The 18,993-nt window shown below is 41.1% G+C and overlaps 1 protein-coding gene across 1 annotated transcript; it reads right to left on the minus strand.

Moving 5' to 3' along the window:
- Positions 1 to 1,686: 1,686 nt before the first annotated feature.
- On the minus strand, positions 1,687 to 18,612 carry LOC103356317 (coiled-coil domain-containing protein 6). The gene is made up of 9 exons (XM_008280423.1): positions 18,279 to 18,612; positions 16,978 to 17,127; positions 14,866 to 14,994; positions 14,281 to 14,384; positions 13,049 to 13,209; positions 10,610 to 10,766; positions 8,308 to 8,408; positions 6,873 to 6,994; positions 1,687 to 3,306 (listed from the first exon to the last, which is right to left on the minus strand). Exons 1-9 carry the CDS (start codon positions 18,531 to 18,533, stop codon positions 3,094 to 3,096), a joined length of 1,392 nt encoding a protein of 463 aa, XP_008278645.1. The 5' UTR covers positions 18,534 to 18,612; the 3' UTR covers positions 1,687 to 3,093.
- Between the last annotated feature and the right edge of the window lie 381 nt (positions 18,613 to 18,993).

The following is an 18,993-nucleotide window of genomic DNA, read 5'->3' on the forward strand; positions in this document are numbered from 1 at the left end:
CCTAGCACCATAAAGCTGCAGAGGTCAAAGGCCACTTTAGCACCCAGCATGGCCACCCTGAGCCTCCAGTCCAGATTCCTGCTTGGATTAGTTCAGGTTGCTGGCTTCAGCAGCAAGAGGGATCACTACAACACAGTAGAAAAACACAGAATACACTTCAGTTGTGTCAGACCTCTCAGCAAGTCTTCGGACAAAGATATACTTATGTCATTCTTACGATGAGGCGCATGTTTTGATTATGGTGAGTTTAAGCCGGCCGTATGTGTGAATGGGCTACAGTTACCTGCGCAGGCTTAATGGAGGCCTAATGTGTTTCACAGGTCGTCATTCTTGTCCTGCTCTCTGCGCACCACAGGTTATTACACCCACATTACAAAGGTTTACCATGTTAAATGATCCTGGAATGATTGATTTATGGAAAACACTCCTCCGCACCAGAGCCAGTTAAAACCGGTTAAAACCATGTCGGCTAGGAAATGAAAATCAGAGACTGGCACAGAATCAAGAGTCAATGGACCTGTTGTGTCAAAGATAACATCACGAGGTAGTTATATTACAACAGATTAGCATTAGAGGACAGCAAATTTTCTGTGCTTCAGTTTCTGGCTAGAGGCGCTGCCGGCAGTGCCACTCGGCTGCTCGCTCTATCCAGAACTAGGTTCAGACTGAAATAACTATAAGATTTTAATTAATATTTTTTTGATACATCAAGACTGCATTACATACAACCATGAGTGACAGGTTTTTGTTCAGTATACAAGTGATTTATAATTAATTTTTTTGTCATGTTTGTAGTGTTTCGCCACCCTGAAATTCTCTATATAAGAATCACATCGCTGTTGTGATCAGCACTGATGATTGCATGTATTTACTGATGGTAATACCTCGAATGAAAACAATAAAAGGAATTGTTTACTACGTTCACTATCTTATTTTAGACACTTACCATGACAACAGTACAAACTGAGGCTGATCGGAATGTTATCGGGTCATAAACAAAAGTACTGGAATAAAAACCTTTGACTTGATGACGGTGCAACAAATTAAAGGTCAGGGAGGCAAAGTTAATGTATTCATCCCCTGGGGACCATGATTGTGCCACATCTTTTCACAATCCAACCAGTAGTTGGAGACACATTCCATACAAAAATGAGAATTTAGCAGCCCTAAAAGAAAAATCTGAAGCTCGTAAAATTAATTAGGGTTAAACATCTGAGAAATACGAATTGTAAATTGCATTGGGAGTCGTGTTTACTCTTCTGGACATTTCCCTGTGAATTAAAAATGACATGTCACGGTGTCGCAAAGTGGAAAAGTCTGAGAATCACTAGTCATTTGGAACTGAGAATATCTGTACAGCCAATCCAACAAAGCAGATTTTACTGAATAAAGAAAAAACTGAACTGCTGGTGTCTCTAGAAAAAACAAAAACAAATAAATCGGGGGATAACTTAATTAGAATTGATCCACAGGGGAGCCTTGAAAACCTTTAGCAAATTTCACAGCAATCTGTTCAACAGTTGGTGAGATATTTCCATCAGATGTTAAAACATGAAGTCTTACCTGTATTGAAGAGTCCTGTTGCCATGACGCTGATGGTTAAAACTCCTCAGTCGTGCTAAATCGAATGAAAGGATATTCCTTCACTTTAAGAAACATTAAAATTGTTTCTACCATCTCAGGTTGTGAGCTTTGATGGTGCAAATTTATTTAAGGCACAAACATATTCCATCAAACTACTGTAATGGTTCGGTAAGATGTCAGAACTTCCACAATGAAACATTCCAGTGAAGCTAAATACACAAAAAAAGATCAATTCGATTGCGAACCTGTGCAAATGTAAGGATCTGTTAAATTAAGCGTGTGCATCAAACCGCAGGTTTTTGTCAGGGAAAAAAAAGATAATAAAGAACAAAGTGATTGTCTTCCAGCCTCGATTTTCAGCCTTTTAACCCTCATATTACAGACGAGTAGCAAATCCTATCCATAAAACTGACAATTAAAAACAAAAGTTGTCATCTCAACAGCTTTAATCATACATAGAAATTTAGTTCAACAGTACCATTCATTTAGAATGTTTTAGCAGTATGTATATTTAGTGTAAAGAGCATTATGATTTTTTTTCCTTTTTCTGATGAGGAATATCCATTAGGATGATAGAAGCTTTCAGAAATACACCAGAGAGAGAGAGAGAGAGAGAGAGAAGATCAGAGAAGAGACTGAGTACATGACTAAGTTGTAACACCTCAGACTATATTTTTAAACACCTTAAAAGGCGACATTTATCTGTGGTTTATGTACCAGTGTCCATCCTCGTTGATGCTTTTTTTTCCTTTTCATTATAACTGAAGAGCAGCAGAGACTCGAATGCTTTCAGAAACTAAAATAACTGTGCCGCAAGCTCTGTTTGATCAATGCCCTATGATGGAGAAACTCCAAGCAGTCTTCTAACGACACCTTTTGCTGACCTAATCGAAGCCACGTTAAACTTGGGGTCGGGGTGAATTGTTGACACTGCTTCAAAGACAAAGGGTGAGCTGGAGTGGAGGACATTACTGCAATCGAGTGTCATATTATAGGCATGAAAAGAATTGAACACATCCATCTATTGATCCATCCATTTCTCTAGCCATACATCCATCCATTGATCCAAACATCCAACCTATCATAAAACACCACCATAAAACATACTTTATGTGCTGTTTGTGCTATCTTAGAAGCGCCACAACAACAATTCCAACCAGCTAAAGTCCCAAGCAAAGAAAAAAACAAAAACATAACATGTACAAGACAGAAGGTGGAACAGTAATTATCCTACAAATCCCAGAAGCGATTATTTTTCAGTCCATCCATTCCTTTTAAGAGTAGTTAAGTAACGCCACATGTGGATTTGGCAGGCGGCTAGCTTCACCGAGGGTGAGTTGCCAACTTGTTTCTTTTCCCTCTGAAACTTTTGAAGCTGCGTCTTTTGTGGAGTTGGTAAAGAGTAAGAAACTTCACTTCCAGAGCTGGTAATGATGGAAGCTGCTGCGGTAGCATCGTGGCATTCAGTGGGCGCACTCACGCGCAAAGACAGAGACTGTGTGTGTGGCGTTAAGGCTGGGAGGGAGGCTGCTGTGCTGCTGCTGCTGCTGCTGCTGCGTGCTGTGACATGGCTGCCGGGGAGGACATGGACTGGACCATGGGCTGAGCTGGTGGGGGTAGTGGAGGCTGAGCCTGTTGGGCCCCTGAGTGCGTGTTGGGGGAGGGAGGGGGCGTTGGACGTTTGAATTTGTCGGGGCTGGTGCTTCTTCTTGGAGAGGGCCTCTGTTTGACAGTGAGACAGAGAGAGAGAGCATAAATAAATAAACATCCGTCATCTTGTGTGGCAGCATTGTAAACATTTAATGCAGAAAATGTGACAAACTGAAATGTTTAGAGAAAATTTGGACGTGTGTTCATATTGCATTTTTCTCTGGCAGGAAATCACTGGCAGAGCACTGAAGAGCGCTTCATCCCAAAAGTGTCCCGGCGCTGTGCATGGGTTTTTGTTTCCAAGACAACAATATCTTGACAACAGATCACCATTTTATATGCCATTGTACGATAGACAGGCACAGATGGGCACAGCCAGAACAAGCTTCTCCTCCATTTTCTGGAACACCAAGGTGGACAGTCACATCCATATGATTGGTTGCATGAAAAGCAACAACAGTACCTTTCTGAAAAGTTCAGAGATTTTCAATTAGAAGCGTTTGAAAAGGCAGTACATCTGCAGGTGGAGGTGCCTATTCTCATTGGATGCAACTGGGGGGAAAAAGCTGATATATAGTCACTAAGACTAAGTTAAACCAGTATCACATGAGGATTTTCTCAAATATCTATTAGATTTAGGCAAATAAAGCTAGACAGTACATATTAATACACAAGTGAGCACAATGAGAGGTAACTGTAGCAATACTTTCTGCAGGAGAGTGGTTTCAGAGCTGCAAACCACTGAAGGAAAACAAGCTCGTCAGAGGTAAGGTTACTCGTCTTAGTCGTGTTTCCCTCACTGAGCCATTGGTCACGACCTGACAACTGCAATTCTGGTCAGACGAATGGAAAGGGTACAGGGGAAAAAAAGGGAAGGGGTTTAGAGAAAAATTAATCTGTCTGAGGTTCTGATCTCCCAGACAGAGTTATTTCCCTGTTTTACTCCAGGGTGGGCTGAACGGTGATGGAGGAGATGTGGTCTGTACAATGCACATGCAATTAGAGAAAATGAACAGATTCAGGGTATAAAAGAGGGAAAAACTAAAGAGACAGGCGTTGGCATAAACATTAGCACCAAACAGTGAGAAAAAAGGTTTAAGCACAGACAGAACAACTTACATTGAAAGTTGGGCTGTACAAAGATCGCCAAAATGATTATCAGGATTGTTTTGATCAATAGTGAGATTATTTATGATTATAATTCATTTATTTTAGGGACAAATACTTCTAGTACACGTTCATAAATAAATCATACTGCTTTCATTTCTATGTTGTTACATTTGCGCTAATGCTGTTCTTCACCTAAAATCAGTGCATCCACTGGAGGCAAAATGTAAACAAAACTGTAACCAGAACACCTAAGTTGTTAAACATCTGCTTATCGATAGAGGCTACAGTTTACCGATGTTGCATAGATACCGCACGTGCAGGCTACAACGCTGTCCACAGAAAAACTTTGCTTAGTTACTGCAGCACATGAAAGTAAAAATAGCCGTGTCACCATTTATAACTCTAAAAGAATGAAATAAGGTGTTCTAATGCAAGATTTACTTAAGTTGAAACCAGTTATCGCCCACACACTGTCTCCTATGTGCAGAGTAATCAGTATCACATGCTCATTTAAGCGTAGGAAGCAAAACTCCTGATTAATATTCAATTTATTGTGCAGCCCTAACTGAAAGCAAATTAAATATTTACAGATCAGTTATTCTTTTAGTAAATAAATTATTTCAGCCTCCTGCAAAACAAATACTCCACTATGTTTTGAACTAGATAAACGTCGCTTTATACGAGGGACTCTGGTTAAAAGTTTCAGAATACTACACTGTAAAGTTATAACAACAACGGTAATGACACTGAAATAAGTCAGCTGAAACTTGTGCTACCCTAAACCTGGTCTCCCAACTGGGCCAAGCGCAAAACAGTGAGAGAGTTCAGAATACTTAAGTCCTGATGCAATACAAGGCAAGCACGCAGAGTTCTGAATGTGATTTTCTGAAAGAAAAAAAAAAGCACAACCCAAAACAGAAGTCCACAAGGTCATGCTTGTAGCACATTGCAAAATCTTAGCAAATGGTGGAGGATTCGTCAAAGTTATCTCAAGATTCAAGTCAAGACTTGGATCACGGTGACCTGAACCAAAGCGTGGCAGTGTTCCCGTGAGAATGATAAAGTGAGAAGACAGACATTTCATAACCTGGGAGTGTGAGTGGGTAGAGAACAGCCAGGTCAAATAGGAATTCTCATCTTGTATTTATTTGGGTTTAAACTGGCTTAAAACCAACAAACCGCCCTCGAACCGTACAAATACTATGTATACAAAACAAGCACGAGACTATCCAGTACAATAACTGATACGCTAATTGTACATTGCAGTGCAGGCGATGATGTCGTCAAGCTGATGCTGGGGGTAGTTTTCTGGAAGTCAAATGTCACTTTAGGACCAACAGAGTGGCTCGACATAATTTCAGCATTCTTGCGTTACAGGATGTACAAACCGCACCGACAAACGAACCCTAATCATCAACCTAATAAAGCGTCTGCACATTTCTGCACACTAGCCTATTTCCCACCGTAGCTGGTGACAACAACAGTATATCACTTTGTCCTCCAGGTACATTGTTATCAGTTACATAATATGGTGGTGTATATGCCCTGTTTGTACTCAGAAGAACGTGGTTGACAATCACCCCTTAAAATCTACAACTAAACCCACAATTGTATTTACTTTCATCTTCACAACTTGCCATTACGCTGCCTTAAATTACACTGTCAGAGGACTCAGGGTAATTAGATAATAAAGATTGAATGCTGAAATTCATTTATTGACATAATTAGAAATATTACTGATAAAACAAAGCAAAACGTGATATTGGTATATTTTATGACTTTAGGACACACTGCTGGTTAGGTGTCAAAATCGTAACACAATGGCTGTTTAGGAGAAAGACTTCAACGGACCATGAACCCAGTATAAAACACTAATACGAATACAAAGCATATCATTATTAGTAAGTGTGTGTGACGTCAATAAGGTGTGTTGACTCAGTTATCAGAGTGTTAGTGAAAAGATAAACCAACAGCCGATTGGACCTTGAGACGTTGGCGTGCTATTGTAGGTTGTCCTACTATCAATCCCAGACAACAGCCGTATATCTGCAGGAAGTTCAGGCCTGTTTTCTTTGTCAGGTTTATGGTTGCAAAATGTTCACTCCTGTTTTGAGTGTAGGACTCCTAGCACCTTATCTTCCCTGTTCTCTTTTCCTTTAAGTTCACCCCAACCAGTCGAGGCAAACACACACCCTCCCTGAGCCTGGTTCTGCCAGAGTGTCCCTTTTTTTTCTTCCCACTGTCACCAAGTGCTCGTTTAAAGGAAATCCAACAAATCTTTGGAATTGTTGGGTTTCTCTCTATAATTTTGTAAGATAATGTTAACTTAACGTTACTATGTTCAGTGCCCTGAGATAACATGTTGTGATTTAAGTGCTGTATAAATAAAAATGGAATTGAATTACACCAAAGATAAATCCTGGTTAAAAAAAAAAGAAAAAGAAAGAAAAATAAAAAAAACGGGGACATCCTGAAAACACAATTTGCCAGATGTCCAGTTAAGAAGGTGTGGGTGGGATGGCACTTACTGCTACGGCATGAGAGGAGCTTCCATGGACGTGCAGGGCGGGGGTGTTGTAGTGGGAAATGGCAGCTCTGGACAGTGTAGCTGGAGGGGTGAAGCCAACTGTGTGGGAGCCATATGAGAGACCTGTAACAGAACGTGACAAACAGGAAGATAAAGGCAAGAAGTCTATTTTATCATTGAGCAAATATTTAGGCTGTAATCTGATGTTTTGCTGAATCAAACCAGGCACGATACTTCAATAGGACTCTGGGATCCAAAGACATCCAGGACTTAGCTTTGATGATAGCATTGTGTGGAGAATTGAGGGATATTTTATTCTCCACAATTACCTTCTTTTGTGATGTTTTTGTGAAGTTTCTTTTTATTTTTTGGACAATTGTCATACTCTCTCACACATGTTCAGTTACTCAATATTACCCTGCTTTAATTGCCAACATAAAACAACTTGCTACCTCTGAAAAATCTCTTCTGTATGTGTCTTAGTTACGGGGTTACAGATAAATACATTTTTCATAGTCTGACACACAGGTTGTAGGATGAAGGCTGGACCCAAACATCCAAAAATTCAGTCAGTGGGGTGGTATCTCGATATCAATTTTGCGATCTGAATCTTCAGATATTCGTCATTAATTGGGCCCCGAATATCCGGAGCCCAGACATTGTTACTTGGACCAGCCCTAGTAGGATGCAGTGAAAAAGCCACCGATCATCTCAATCGGCTTAGTCCTTCCTTCCGCCATCTGTGTGACAGCGCTTTCTTTACGACAGGAAACAATGACAACCTTCGAGCAGCAATCTACTACAATAAAAAAAGATAAATCTCATTTTGCCAAGGGTTTGGTTTTTGCAGTGAGTGCAGCTCTGCTTGGTTTTTGTGGTGCATTATCTTTTCTAATCACAATGTTTGCCTCCCTGCATGCAAATGCTCCACCACAACGATTCTACCCGACACTATTTTGAGGGAACTCCGAAGCCGCTTAGCTCTGTCCATGATAACTGTGATTTTTTTTAGGAAATACAAACAACCCAGGGCGTTATTTGTGTAAAGCAGATTGATAGTGTGGTGCAGCCAGACCATTAGGTTCTACAGAATGGGCTACAGACTACAGAAATGATAAAATTAACAACTTTATTGAAACTGTCACAAGAAAGAAATGACCAAAAGTTTCAAACTTAATTTGCTGTTATCTCCACATTATTGCTAGTTGACTGAACTGTACAGTGTGAGCAGAAACATTTCAGACAGTAAAGCAGATTACAATGTGTTAACACAACTTTAATAGAAAACTTGTAAACTACTGTCTGCTGCAGATTTGACACAGGACATAGTGGTAAACTTGTGTAGCGAAGAGAAAGCTTTTTGTCTGGCTTGCTGCCTGGCAACAAGTCATATCAACTGATATCAAAGGTGGGTTTTATTGTCGTGTTGTACCTACCGGGCGATATGGGTCGGCTGGAGCTGGGGGAGGGGGTGTAGGGGATGGGGCTGGACACAGTCCTTGCTCGCAAACCCTGTGCAGACATCTCGTTGAAGTACCTGAGAGGAGGAGGAAGAGGAGGTGACCATTTAATGAAAGTTCAGCACTTTCCGATCCAAAAAAGCACTAAATGTATACTTTCACTGAGTTTTATAGGCAAAAAGGGTCATTGATGGACCCTTAACATGAAATGTGAAAAGCTTTTTCATGGCTACTTCACGCCCAAGTGGTATGCGAGGCAAACCTGGAAACACATTTCTAAATCTCTGAAGAAGACATATTTTAGCTGGCACGTGAGCAAGATCAAAGAAGAATCTGTCGACCAGAAAACCATAATATGCCAACGCAAGCATTTCTCCATATGACACAAGCCTTTCCTGTGTTACAACAGCCAGCTGTACAAATGGTAGCATATAAAACTTAGAACACATTGTTCTACTTTCACTCAGTATTGGATTGTTAAGTTAGTTTGTCCTGAAGTCTGTGACCTAAATGTACACTTTGTATGCTTATAGTTGGATTGTTAAGTTAGTTTGTCCTGAATCTGTGACCGGAAGGCACCCGATACTTTAAACCCTTGAACTACATTAGAGAGAAGAAAACACAACACACACACTTGAACCTGGCACAAGTTTAAATAGATGTCTTTTGTTAGACATAGGCTTTTTGAAATTCAGTGACCATAGTGGTGATTTTGCATGTTTTATGCTTTCTTGCCATTGCTGATGGTGACAACACCCAGAAAGATGCAGATTTTACCTTTAATGGAATAAAGTTTGAAACTAGTATGACCCTCATATATGTCCGTTTAAATTCAATGTCTTCAAGTTCTGCTATCATGATAAAATAAAGCAACTGTAAAAGTTTATGTCTGTTATCTAAATAAATATGGGCATTTATATAGTATACCACATTTTAAAAGCTACAAATTGACAAAGAGCTTTAAAAAGGAGGGGTGCAACCTACATTAAAGCATTGAAAAAGTATAACACTGATATGACAGGTAATAATGTCAAGCCATATGAAAAGATAACGGCCGCATGTTTACATAACTGAACCTCGCTGGATTACATCAGACCCTGATATATGGGACAGTGTTTGTGTGCTTTTGTGCTTGTATGTCATGCCTATGGATACATTGAACGTCTAACATGTGTGGAGTGGATGATGCAACGCTACAAGTTCAATATCATCAATGAGAGTGGCTACACCAGGCTTATGAACAGTGATGATAAAAATACATCAGTCTTTTATTTGCATTTTTTATGGAAGGTGTGTGCGGTCCTATTAAACAGGAAGGTGTCCATAATATCATAAAATTAAACTACTGGTATACCTGAAATTACAACTTTGCATTTAACACCACTTCCAACTCAAAGTCTTGATCATCCTGTTTGCATTCATGGTACCAGCTGACCGTTGATTACTAACTTCCTTCCCTAGAAAGTCGGCTGCAGTCTGCTGACGTCAACTTACCCATATTGCACAAACTCTGTGAGAAACTAGCCTACTTCTGATTTCCCTACAAAGAAGGGTGACGTCTAGGCACATCTTGTGTGCCTGAGCCATTAGTGTCATGCAGTTCAAACACACTGTTCACTCACACACAGAAGCCTGCCTTTGGCTTAAATGGTCCCAGCAATTTGGCCGCTTTTCAGTTTCATCAAGAGAACATAGATCTGGCAAAGCTAGACTAAGCTACTGCTAAATATTTTGATGTTTGCAAATGTTTCTGAAGCAATCTTGGCAGCTACGGCCTGATTCGAATCTGCAGGGCAGTTCTAAACATTGAAAACATTTATTTAATGATTAGAAAAAAAAGACACTGCTGAGTGGTGTGGAGCTGATACAACCAGGTGGGCTGTGTGTCTGACATGCAGCCAACAGTCGTGCTTAACGGACACCACACTGTTACCTTGCTAATCACAAAGAAAGCATACAAAACACTAACTGGCTATTGGAAGTGCAACTATTGTGTGCTGAGGTGGCACACATGTCTGTTTGTCTTTTGCATCTCTCTCGCTTTTGTTTTCCTTCATCTTTTCATCGTCACAGGTTCAAGCCCTCTTTATCCAAACCGGCACTGTCAGCAGTATACTGGCCAATACAACCAAATGACTCTCCAGCCTCTCCGCAACATCAGGCCCCAGTACATGAGTACCCCGAAGCCATTTATCAAGATGAAGTCTCGCTCATCCCTTTCCCTTAAGTTGTTGTGACCTCAGTGGTAATCTGTCCCATTGTGCGTTACATCCTTTACCTCTCATCGTCCATCTCCAGACTGGATTCACTCTCTGACAGTTGTCTGCACAGGGCCTCCCTGCGCTCCATTTCTCTCTGGAGCTTTCTCTGCAGCCGGATGTTCTCCTCCCTCATGTGTCGCTCCTCCTCTATGTACTGGGCACGCTTCTCTGTGTCTAGGAGGAAACACACAGCGACATTTTTGTTAACTTCACATTCTGTCTACTACACATCAAAGTGAATAACAAGTACCTTACTGCATAGCATGTCGAAATTGCTGTACTTGGGGGGAAAAAAAACTAAATAAAAGGCCATTACCTAAAAAAAATGTGCAGATCTAACATAATCTCCTCTAAACACCTTTGAGGGCAACCCAGTTTGTTTGCGTAGTACAAGGTTTTCTTTTCAAAAATAAAATGAAAGTGGGTCAAAGCCGATCTTTATTAACGCAGTAGATTATAAGGCAAGGTCTGAGGTTCAATAGCTTCAGTGTATTGCTGTGTGACCTAGCCTCTCAGGGCATGCGTTCAAGGTTGGACTGACAACGCCCTCTAGTGGCAAAAACAAAGAATAGACACGATAATGTTAAACGACAATCCTCAGCCAAGTGCTAAGATATATGTCCATGAATATATTTCTCTAAGATACACCATGTTGATAAAACACTTGAACAACTACAAAATGTTATCAACTCCCTGTTTTTAATGCCCTGGAACTTACAGTGCATAATAATAATAATATGGTTTACAGATCCATGTACCACATGCCCCCCCAATCTAAGCTCTGTCTATAAATCACACTAAATAATATAATAATGTTTTTGGGAAGTTAAGTAACACAAAGTGTGACTTCATTAAAGGGAACTCATTGGTGACTTGTTTTGAGGAAACAGTTTAATGTTTTTTGTGTGTGTGAAATCAAGTGTTCATCCAAAAGGAAAACCAGATGCCTGTGTAAATAATTGTCTAAAGCTGCCTGTAATGTTCAGTCAACACAATGTCTTTAATATCTATTCATTGCAAAGCTACAAGCAGCTACGTAAAAACAAACAACAACGTTTCTGAGTACAACCGGTTTCACTGACGCTCCCTAAAATTAGACACCAATTAATGATGCCACCAGAGGGCAAGAATTTTAAGCAGACTTGCATCCTGTTGTTCTTCCTTTCCAATAATTTGACCAGCGTAACTTGAATTCCCACAGGGTCATTGTCACCTCAGTAAACAACACACCTTACACCTGAAATGAGACTGATTGCATAGCATGGTAGTAGATTTATTCAGAGGTGTCGACTTTCAGGGTCTTTATGAGGTTAGCCGTAAATCACAGTGAACAACTGGTCACCTTTATGGCCTGAGTATCTACATTCTTTCCTAGTGTAATGGTTTTAAAAACATTATAGTACTTCAAATTTGTGAGTATTAATTTTGTGGAATGTGGACCTATTCAGTTTGCTCTTAAAAACTCTCAGATGTTCCGCTCTTGAATGCGCCAACAAGATTTCCCAGCATTCTCCAGAAGCATCCTTGAATGCACAAGGGACAAATTGTAAAATGGTTTATGCATGTAATTTAATTTACACGTAACATTATTGCATGTAACATAATATGCACTAGAGCTGGGAATTGTGTTAAACCGTTGAGCATCTTTGGCACAAGGAGATATCACATATATAGTCACTTAATGCTTCATAGCTGAGCATGATACATAGTAGTTGGTGACATAATCATGCTGCATTACTTATCAGTCTATCTGGTTTGCAGAGCATAACTTTCTACAGATAGACTGGAGGTATAGCATGCTAAGTAACCCATTCAGCCATGATCAGAAACAGCATATCCTTTAGTGGGTTGCAGCAGGATTGAGCCTATCCCAAATACCACTAGGGAAGAGACTAGGCACAATAGACAAGTCGCCTGTCAATCTAAGGGATAGTAAATATAATTAGTAATAGTTGTTATTGTTTTTTGTTTGTTTTGAGAGTGCAGGGAAGTCAAATGCAACACAGAGGATACTGATAGCAGAAAACAAATGTCTTCTGTGGGTAAAGACTTCAGAGAATCAACAATATTAGGCTGAGACAGAGCGACGGCTGCCCATGTCAAAAGGAAGACAGGGTATAAATTGTAATTTAAGACCAACGTGGTCTTTCTTAGAGGCCAGTGTAGAGACCCTGTTGACCAGTGGGAAGTTCCACTTGCCTCCGGCCTATCTTCAGGTGTAATGCGACCAGTGAAAAACAAGGCTGTAAACTGTGTCATCACAAGGCCTGAAAAGTATCCTGTTCTTTCTGCTCTATGTAAAACAAGACAAGCATTGGTGTAGAATGAATTTGCCCCCCGCTGCTCGTCTGAGGATCAGTTCGAACAATCACATCCTTAATCAACACTTGAGGGCATCTGCCCCTTCAGAGCCCACACCCCCTTTGGATCATGTGACAGGTTGAGTGGCCACTTACGCTGCAGTTCGGTGGTGCGCAGGCTTTTCTTAAGCCTCTCCACCTCATTCTTCAGGAAGCGGATATGCCGCATCATGTTCTCTGGTGAGTCTATCTCCATGGAAACATCTCTTGGGGAGGGAGGAGCTGATACGGGCTGGTCCAACTTCTCCTGAAGGATTCTACATTAGGAGAACAACAAAACACAGCGTTACTGTAATTCATCAACAGAAATGATGTCAAGCTTCATAACAAAAAATGTTTGTTTGAGATTACCAAGCTTTCACGATAGCCAAGACAACACCCTTTCAGCTGAATATAAAACAATTTAGTTCAGATAAAAGGAAAATCCTCCTCGTTTTTGCTGCGTTGTGAGATTAAATAAGACTGATAAGCAGGCCAATTAGGGGGAATTATTCAGTCTATTGTAATTTACTCTGCTAAAAGCATTACCCTGAAAATGTCCTAAAACAAAGACCTGCTGTTTTAATCTGCCAATAAAATCAAAACATTGAAATTCCTTGATTTTAGTGATAGGCAGGTGTTTTGTGTGCTTGTGAATATGTGTTCATTTCTTAGGCACACAGAAATGACAAGAAATACAGGATCTACTTAAACATAGGCATTGTTACTCTGATCATAACACACTGAAACATCACAATCATTCTCTCAAGTTTACTAAAATATACTGTATGGACTTCTAGGAAGACTCAGTAGAGCAATGCAGCTTTAAATAGATTTATTTCTTCTTGAGGCAGAAAGATTAAACCGAATGTAAGTAGAGTATATTTATATGTACGCATAAAAGCCAGCCCATCAAATTGCACACATGTAACTGGTGCTGAAGCTATTAGCCACTTAATGGATTGGTCGATAAACAAATGAAAGCTCCAGCATGTGGTTAAAAACCGTAGAAAATGTTGCTAGGACAAAATCAGCAACTGGAAGATAACGCTCTGATGGGAATTTGTATTTTTTCCCTCAATTTGCATAGATTAAAAAAAGAAATAATCACTAATGAAAATGATCATTAGTTTCAGCGATATTAACATCATAACATAATTTCAATAGCAGCAATCAGTAACAGCCTTTGTCCCTTTCGTCAGTACTGACATTCTGGCTTTGAAATGTTCACAAGTATGCATTCAGGCATGAACAAGATTTGAATCCTGCCCCCGACAAGCAGCTAATTTTACACGTTGCATCAATGTTGGATACAGAAATGGTTAACACACAATACGATCAATCCACACCTTTTTTCAGCCTCCAGTTTGTCCATCCGTTTCCACAGCCTGTTGACCAGGGCTTCTTGTTCCTGCTCTAATGTGTTCTCAAGGTCGATCTTCTCCCGCCTCAACTGCAGAATAAAAGGAGTGACGTTCAGAGGTACAAAAACCTTGACGTTGACAAAAGTGCACACAAACACACTGTGCTGCAAACCCAAGGTCTCTGTCCAGATAAGCTTCTCTTCTATAGAGCCACACACTCACTGCTGGCTGGTGAGTTTCACAGTGAAGAAAAACAACAATACAGGATAGTTTCAGATTCGTTTTGTTACCAACTGCATGCATTAATGAGTGACCAGCAACAACAAACGCATGCAAATCTACAGAAAAATGCTGTCATCAGAGCACGGAAACTGTATGGAGTGGCTCCAGCAGGCACAGGTTTGACCTCGCCGCAAACCAAAATGTTCTTTCCAGTTCACATTCAGTGGGAAGAATTAAGGATGGTGCAATTTTGTCATCTCACACCACTTCAGTAACTGGACATAGAAGCTGAGGGATAGGTTGGAGGGCACTGGACGTTGAAATCTTGCTCTGCCACAATAACCGTACCTGTTCCAAGGTTAGCTGCTTTGAGATGGTTTCATTCTCCATTTTCTTGATCTTTTTCATGAGCTTGTTAACCTGGAACTCCTGCTCCTGCTCCAAATGCTGTTCCAACTCTGCCTTCTCATGCTGGAGCTGGAATGGAAAAGAGGGAGGATAGCGCAAGAACAGAGGAAAAAGAAGAAGACATGAATGAAACAAGAGCGATAACAAGAAAGAAAAACAGCAAAAGCACAAGAAGAGACAGTAAGCCACATATTAACTATCTGATGATTTCAGTGAACAAACACACTGATGTCACATCCTCAAATGTAGCTTACACATTGACAGTACTGTAAAATGAGGAGGGAGCAGACAATTCTACTGGATTCAGGGTTAAACTTCCCAGATAAACAGACAGTATAAAATAATGATTTGGCAACCAACGTAACCACCTTTGGCAGCTCACCAGTACAAAAAAGGGTGCGGCTCAGTACTGATTCAAAATAGGACAGCTCCGTGATGGATTATATAAGTGATTACTCATTATAGGGAAAGGGATGCAAATTCATTTATAGGAAAAAATGGAGAGGGGAAAGTAACCATTTCCGTTACGCTACTAAGAGAAACTGCTAGAAAACCTCAAAACACTGCAGTTTGTTTTAATTTCACTTGCAATGACTACATTCATACAGAGTTCGGCGCTCCGCAGTATCCTGGCCGAAGGATCGGCCTACCAAGATGTGCCACACCCAGAGCAGCCATTTTTCTTTCAATTAAAATACTAACAACTTTACTTTGTTTAATAACTCCCTTTAATAAGTCAACACTACCAGGTATTATTATACGACAGCCCTTCACTCCACTACATCGTGTGCTGAGTGGCATCTATGCTTGAGTCTGTGTGATTTTATGCTTGTTCATTTTCAGGCTATGGAGACCTTGCAGAGACATTATATCTGACTTCAGCTTCTGCCCTTGAAGCAGAGGCTGTCTGTAAGCGACACCAGAACAATGGCAATGTGGGCATGAGTTCATAGTTGTTCCCTTCATTATCTTCTACACTAATAACGACATTTACAACAAAATAGTTGAAGACGTTCCTTCCTTCCTCTTTAAAACGGAAAACCTATATTGATGCATTAAAAGAAGTCAGAAAGGGGACACAAACTAAATTGTACATCAAATTGATAATGCATAGGTTGTTACATGTACTGAAAAGAGGGCATTGGTTCCAGTAAATACTGAGACACTTGCATTATTTGAGTACTCATGTTCCAACGCAGCAAGTAAAAAGTCCATCATCAAAAGAGATGGACACAAAATTCACAAAAAAGTTCACAAAATTGGTTCTGCAGAGGAGCTTTTACACACCCAGAAAATAAATCACGTCACACAATACACAATATCTCAAAAGTTCAACGCATGCCCATGTATACATACTATATACATACTGGGCCGTTTGTCAGCACCAGGTCTAAGTGCAGAGGCAGGCACAGGTCTGTTTAATGTTCAGTGAGAAGGCAAGATAACAACAAAGACCCAAACAAGTCCATCTGTATGACCTTAAGCAGGGTCTACTGAGACATTTGCATGTGTCCCTTCCACATTCCAACTTCTTTAGATATCAACAAACCATTAGTCAGCCCACAGCTATCCACTGAAAGTGTGAGAGCAGTCATGCTGGTGCTGTGTGCTCTGAAGTTGAGGCAATAAGATGTGGAAAACAGACTGAACCAAATAACCGACAGACGGGAGGAGAGTAATTTGAGAGTCATTTAGAGTTGCTAGCAGCTGCAATGAAGTCATCTTGAGCCTTTCCAGGCTTCAGGCAAGTACCAATGCAGTTGATGATAATGCACTAGCTGCTGCATAGTCACTGATGGGGCTGTGTGCACAGACACGCACCCAGGAAGCTCAACATGCTGGACATGTTTGACAATACTGCGCCTAAAACTCTGCATAACTGAGCACGAATAAAACATGTACCACTGTGACAATAGTTACCAATATTACAAGTCAGCAAACACTACTAAAGTTTCATATCAATCGTAGGGTGTTCTCTGTTGTACCTGCTAACAACTCCAACAAGTAAGGGTGAAAAAATGGGTATTTTCCTATTTGGTTTCCATCACTTACTTGCATGAGTTTCCTTGACAGTTCATTGGTAAGGAATTCCTCTTCCTTCTCATAGTTGACAGCCAAGGTTTCCTTCTCCTTCTGAAGGGCCTGGATCTTCTTGAATAAGGTGTTGCTGATAAATTCCTCCTCCTGCTCTGCTCTTGCTTGCTGTGGGACAGAGACACACGGGAGGATGCGGGAGAGGAAACATCAGTGAAATACACTCTGGGGTCTGGCACACTGAACTGTTTTGACCTTTATCCTGATTAAATTCTAACGACTAACAGTGGAGCGTAGGTACACATGCATCAATCAACCAAAGCCTGCTGCAGTGAAGTGTGCCAGCCAAAGAGGAAGCATAATTTTCCCAACAGACTAAAAAAAGATATTGCAGTGATGGGTGACTTACAGTGAGGCGAAGAGTGAAACATGGGGGCATTAAATAAATGTGTAGGGACAGCTTCAACAGCTAGCATTACAGTGTGATGATACGTCTGTCCTTGGCAGTCTCAAATTCTCCATCCCTCATTCTTCACTGACCTCAAAGCTAAATACTGTTTCGCAAACTGTGACAATCTGCCAGTTGTTCAAGAACAATATGAGGGACAATAGAAAACCAAAGAGCTAGTTAAGCTTTACAAATTTACAGAGAGGGTGGACAGGGTGTAGGGTGGTTGACTTGCCAACGTTAAGATCCTGGCATTTAGCTAGCTCGCTAAGTTTGGCCTGCATACTTCCCATCTATCCAACAGATCGGTTACACATTTTTATGAAGCTGGGACTGATTAACGGACCATGAAGACATATGACGCATCAGTCCATGCCAGTGCTGCTGCTGCTGCTGCTGCTAGGCTATTTATTTTCACTCAGTTACCGTATCCTTGTTGGTCATAACGTGGTGACAACGTCTAGCAGTGAGTAATCAGCTGACCAAAGAGCTAAACACCAGTGCGCTAACTTGAATCGTGAGGTGCCCACCTAATTTATGACGCCTCTCAACTTAGCCGTTTAGCTAACCAAGATTAGCAGCGCAAAACAAAACAAAGCAAACTAGCTGGCTATCGCTGCCCAAGCACCTAGCAAACGTTACCCCGCTGGCTAAATTAGCAACAACTAGCTAATGTTGGCAGAGCTAGCAAAACACCAAAGAGTTGTGTTGGAATACAGGTAACATAACCATGTAATACTGCAAATGTGCAAACATTGGCTATTAAGCACTAAACAAACACCACCAGCCAGAGCTAACTAAGTGACAAACGCATTATAGTAAGTAGCGTGGGGGATAGCATCTAGCTAGTTAGCTGGCTAACGTTACTCACAATGGTGACGCTAGCTTTGCGGAGGTCCCGATTCTCCTCCTGCAGGGCTTTGCACTTGAGTTTGAACGTCTCCAGCTCAATTTTGAGAACTTTATTCTCCTGCTGTAACGAGGCAAGGCGATTCGTCAGCTCCTCCAAGCGAAACTGTGAAATGACTATGCTCGGTTTGCCCGAATTTGAAGCGGAGGACGACATCGGGGTGGCTGAGCTGCTCCCCGCTCCGTCGGTGTCGCTCTCGCTTGCGCTGTCCGCCATGGTTGTGCGACAGTGTGTGGAGCAGGGGAAGACGACGGCAGCTGCAGCGTTTGAGAAGCGCAGACAGCAGAATGGTACACCGTGTGACCTTGCGCCCGCGTGTCTGCATAGCGCCACCACCAGGATGTCTCCAGTACTGCCCAATGCACCCAAGACAAACGAAACTGGAAGCTTGAACGCGTCTTCATTAAATCCATTCATTTGTCAAATGAGCAAAATGGGCAACTGATGGTGATGTCAGGTCACCATGTCATACTGGTGCATATGTAAATCCATCACACCTCACCTGTACTTGTGAAAGGTGTGCATTGGTCTGTGTTATATCTTTATTATAGCCTTATTGTACTTTTGTTATTCTTGCCCTGCTTCTACCTCATCTGTATCTAGCTGGTGCACCATGTATATTTCCCCAGGGAAGGCTCAATAAAGTTTATTTTTATCTTTAATCTGGACTCCAAGA

This window comes from Stegastes partitus, unplaced genomic scaffold (genome assembly GCF_000690725.1).
Source record: "Stegastes partitus isolate 25-593 unplaced genomic scaffold, Stegastes_partitus-1.0.2 Scaffold192, whole genome shotgun sequence".
In the NCBI taxonomy this organism is placed as follows: Eukaryota; Metazoa; Chordata; class Actinopteri; family Pomacentridae; genus Stegastes; species Stegastes partitus.

What these genes read in the sequence shown, in the direction of transcription:
- LOC103356317 (XM_008280423.1), bottom strand. Translation starts at nt 18,533, where the DNA reads ATGGCGGACAGCGCAAGCGAGAGCGACACCGACGGAGCGGGGAGCAGC. An exon ending in CTGGAGATGGACGATGAGAG is followed by an intron (nt 8,409 to 10,609) that starts GTAAAGGATGTA and finishes TCCTCCTCTCAG; the next exon opens with GTACTTCAACGAGATGTCTG. An exon ending in GCTCCTCTCATGCCGTAGCA is followed by an intron (nt 3,307 to 6,872) that starts GTAAGTGCCATC and finishes ACTGTCAAACAG; the next exon opens with AGGCCCTCTCCAAGAAGAAG.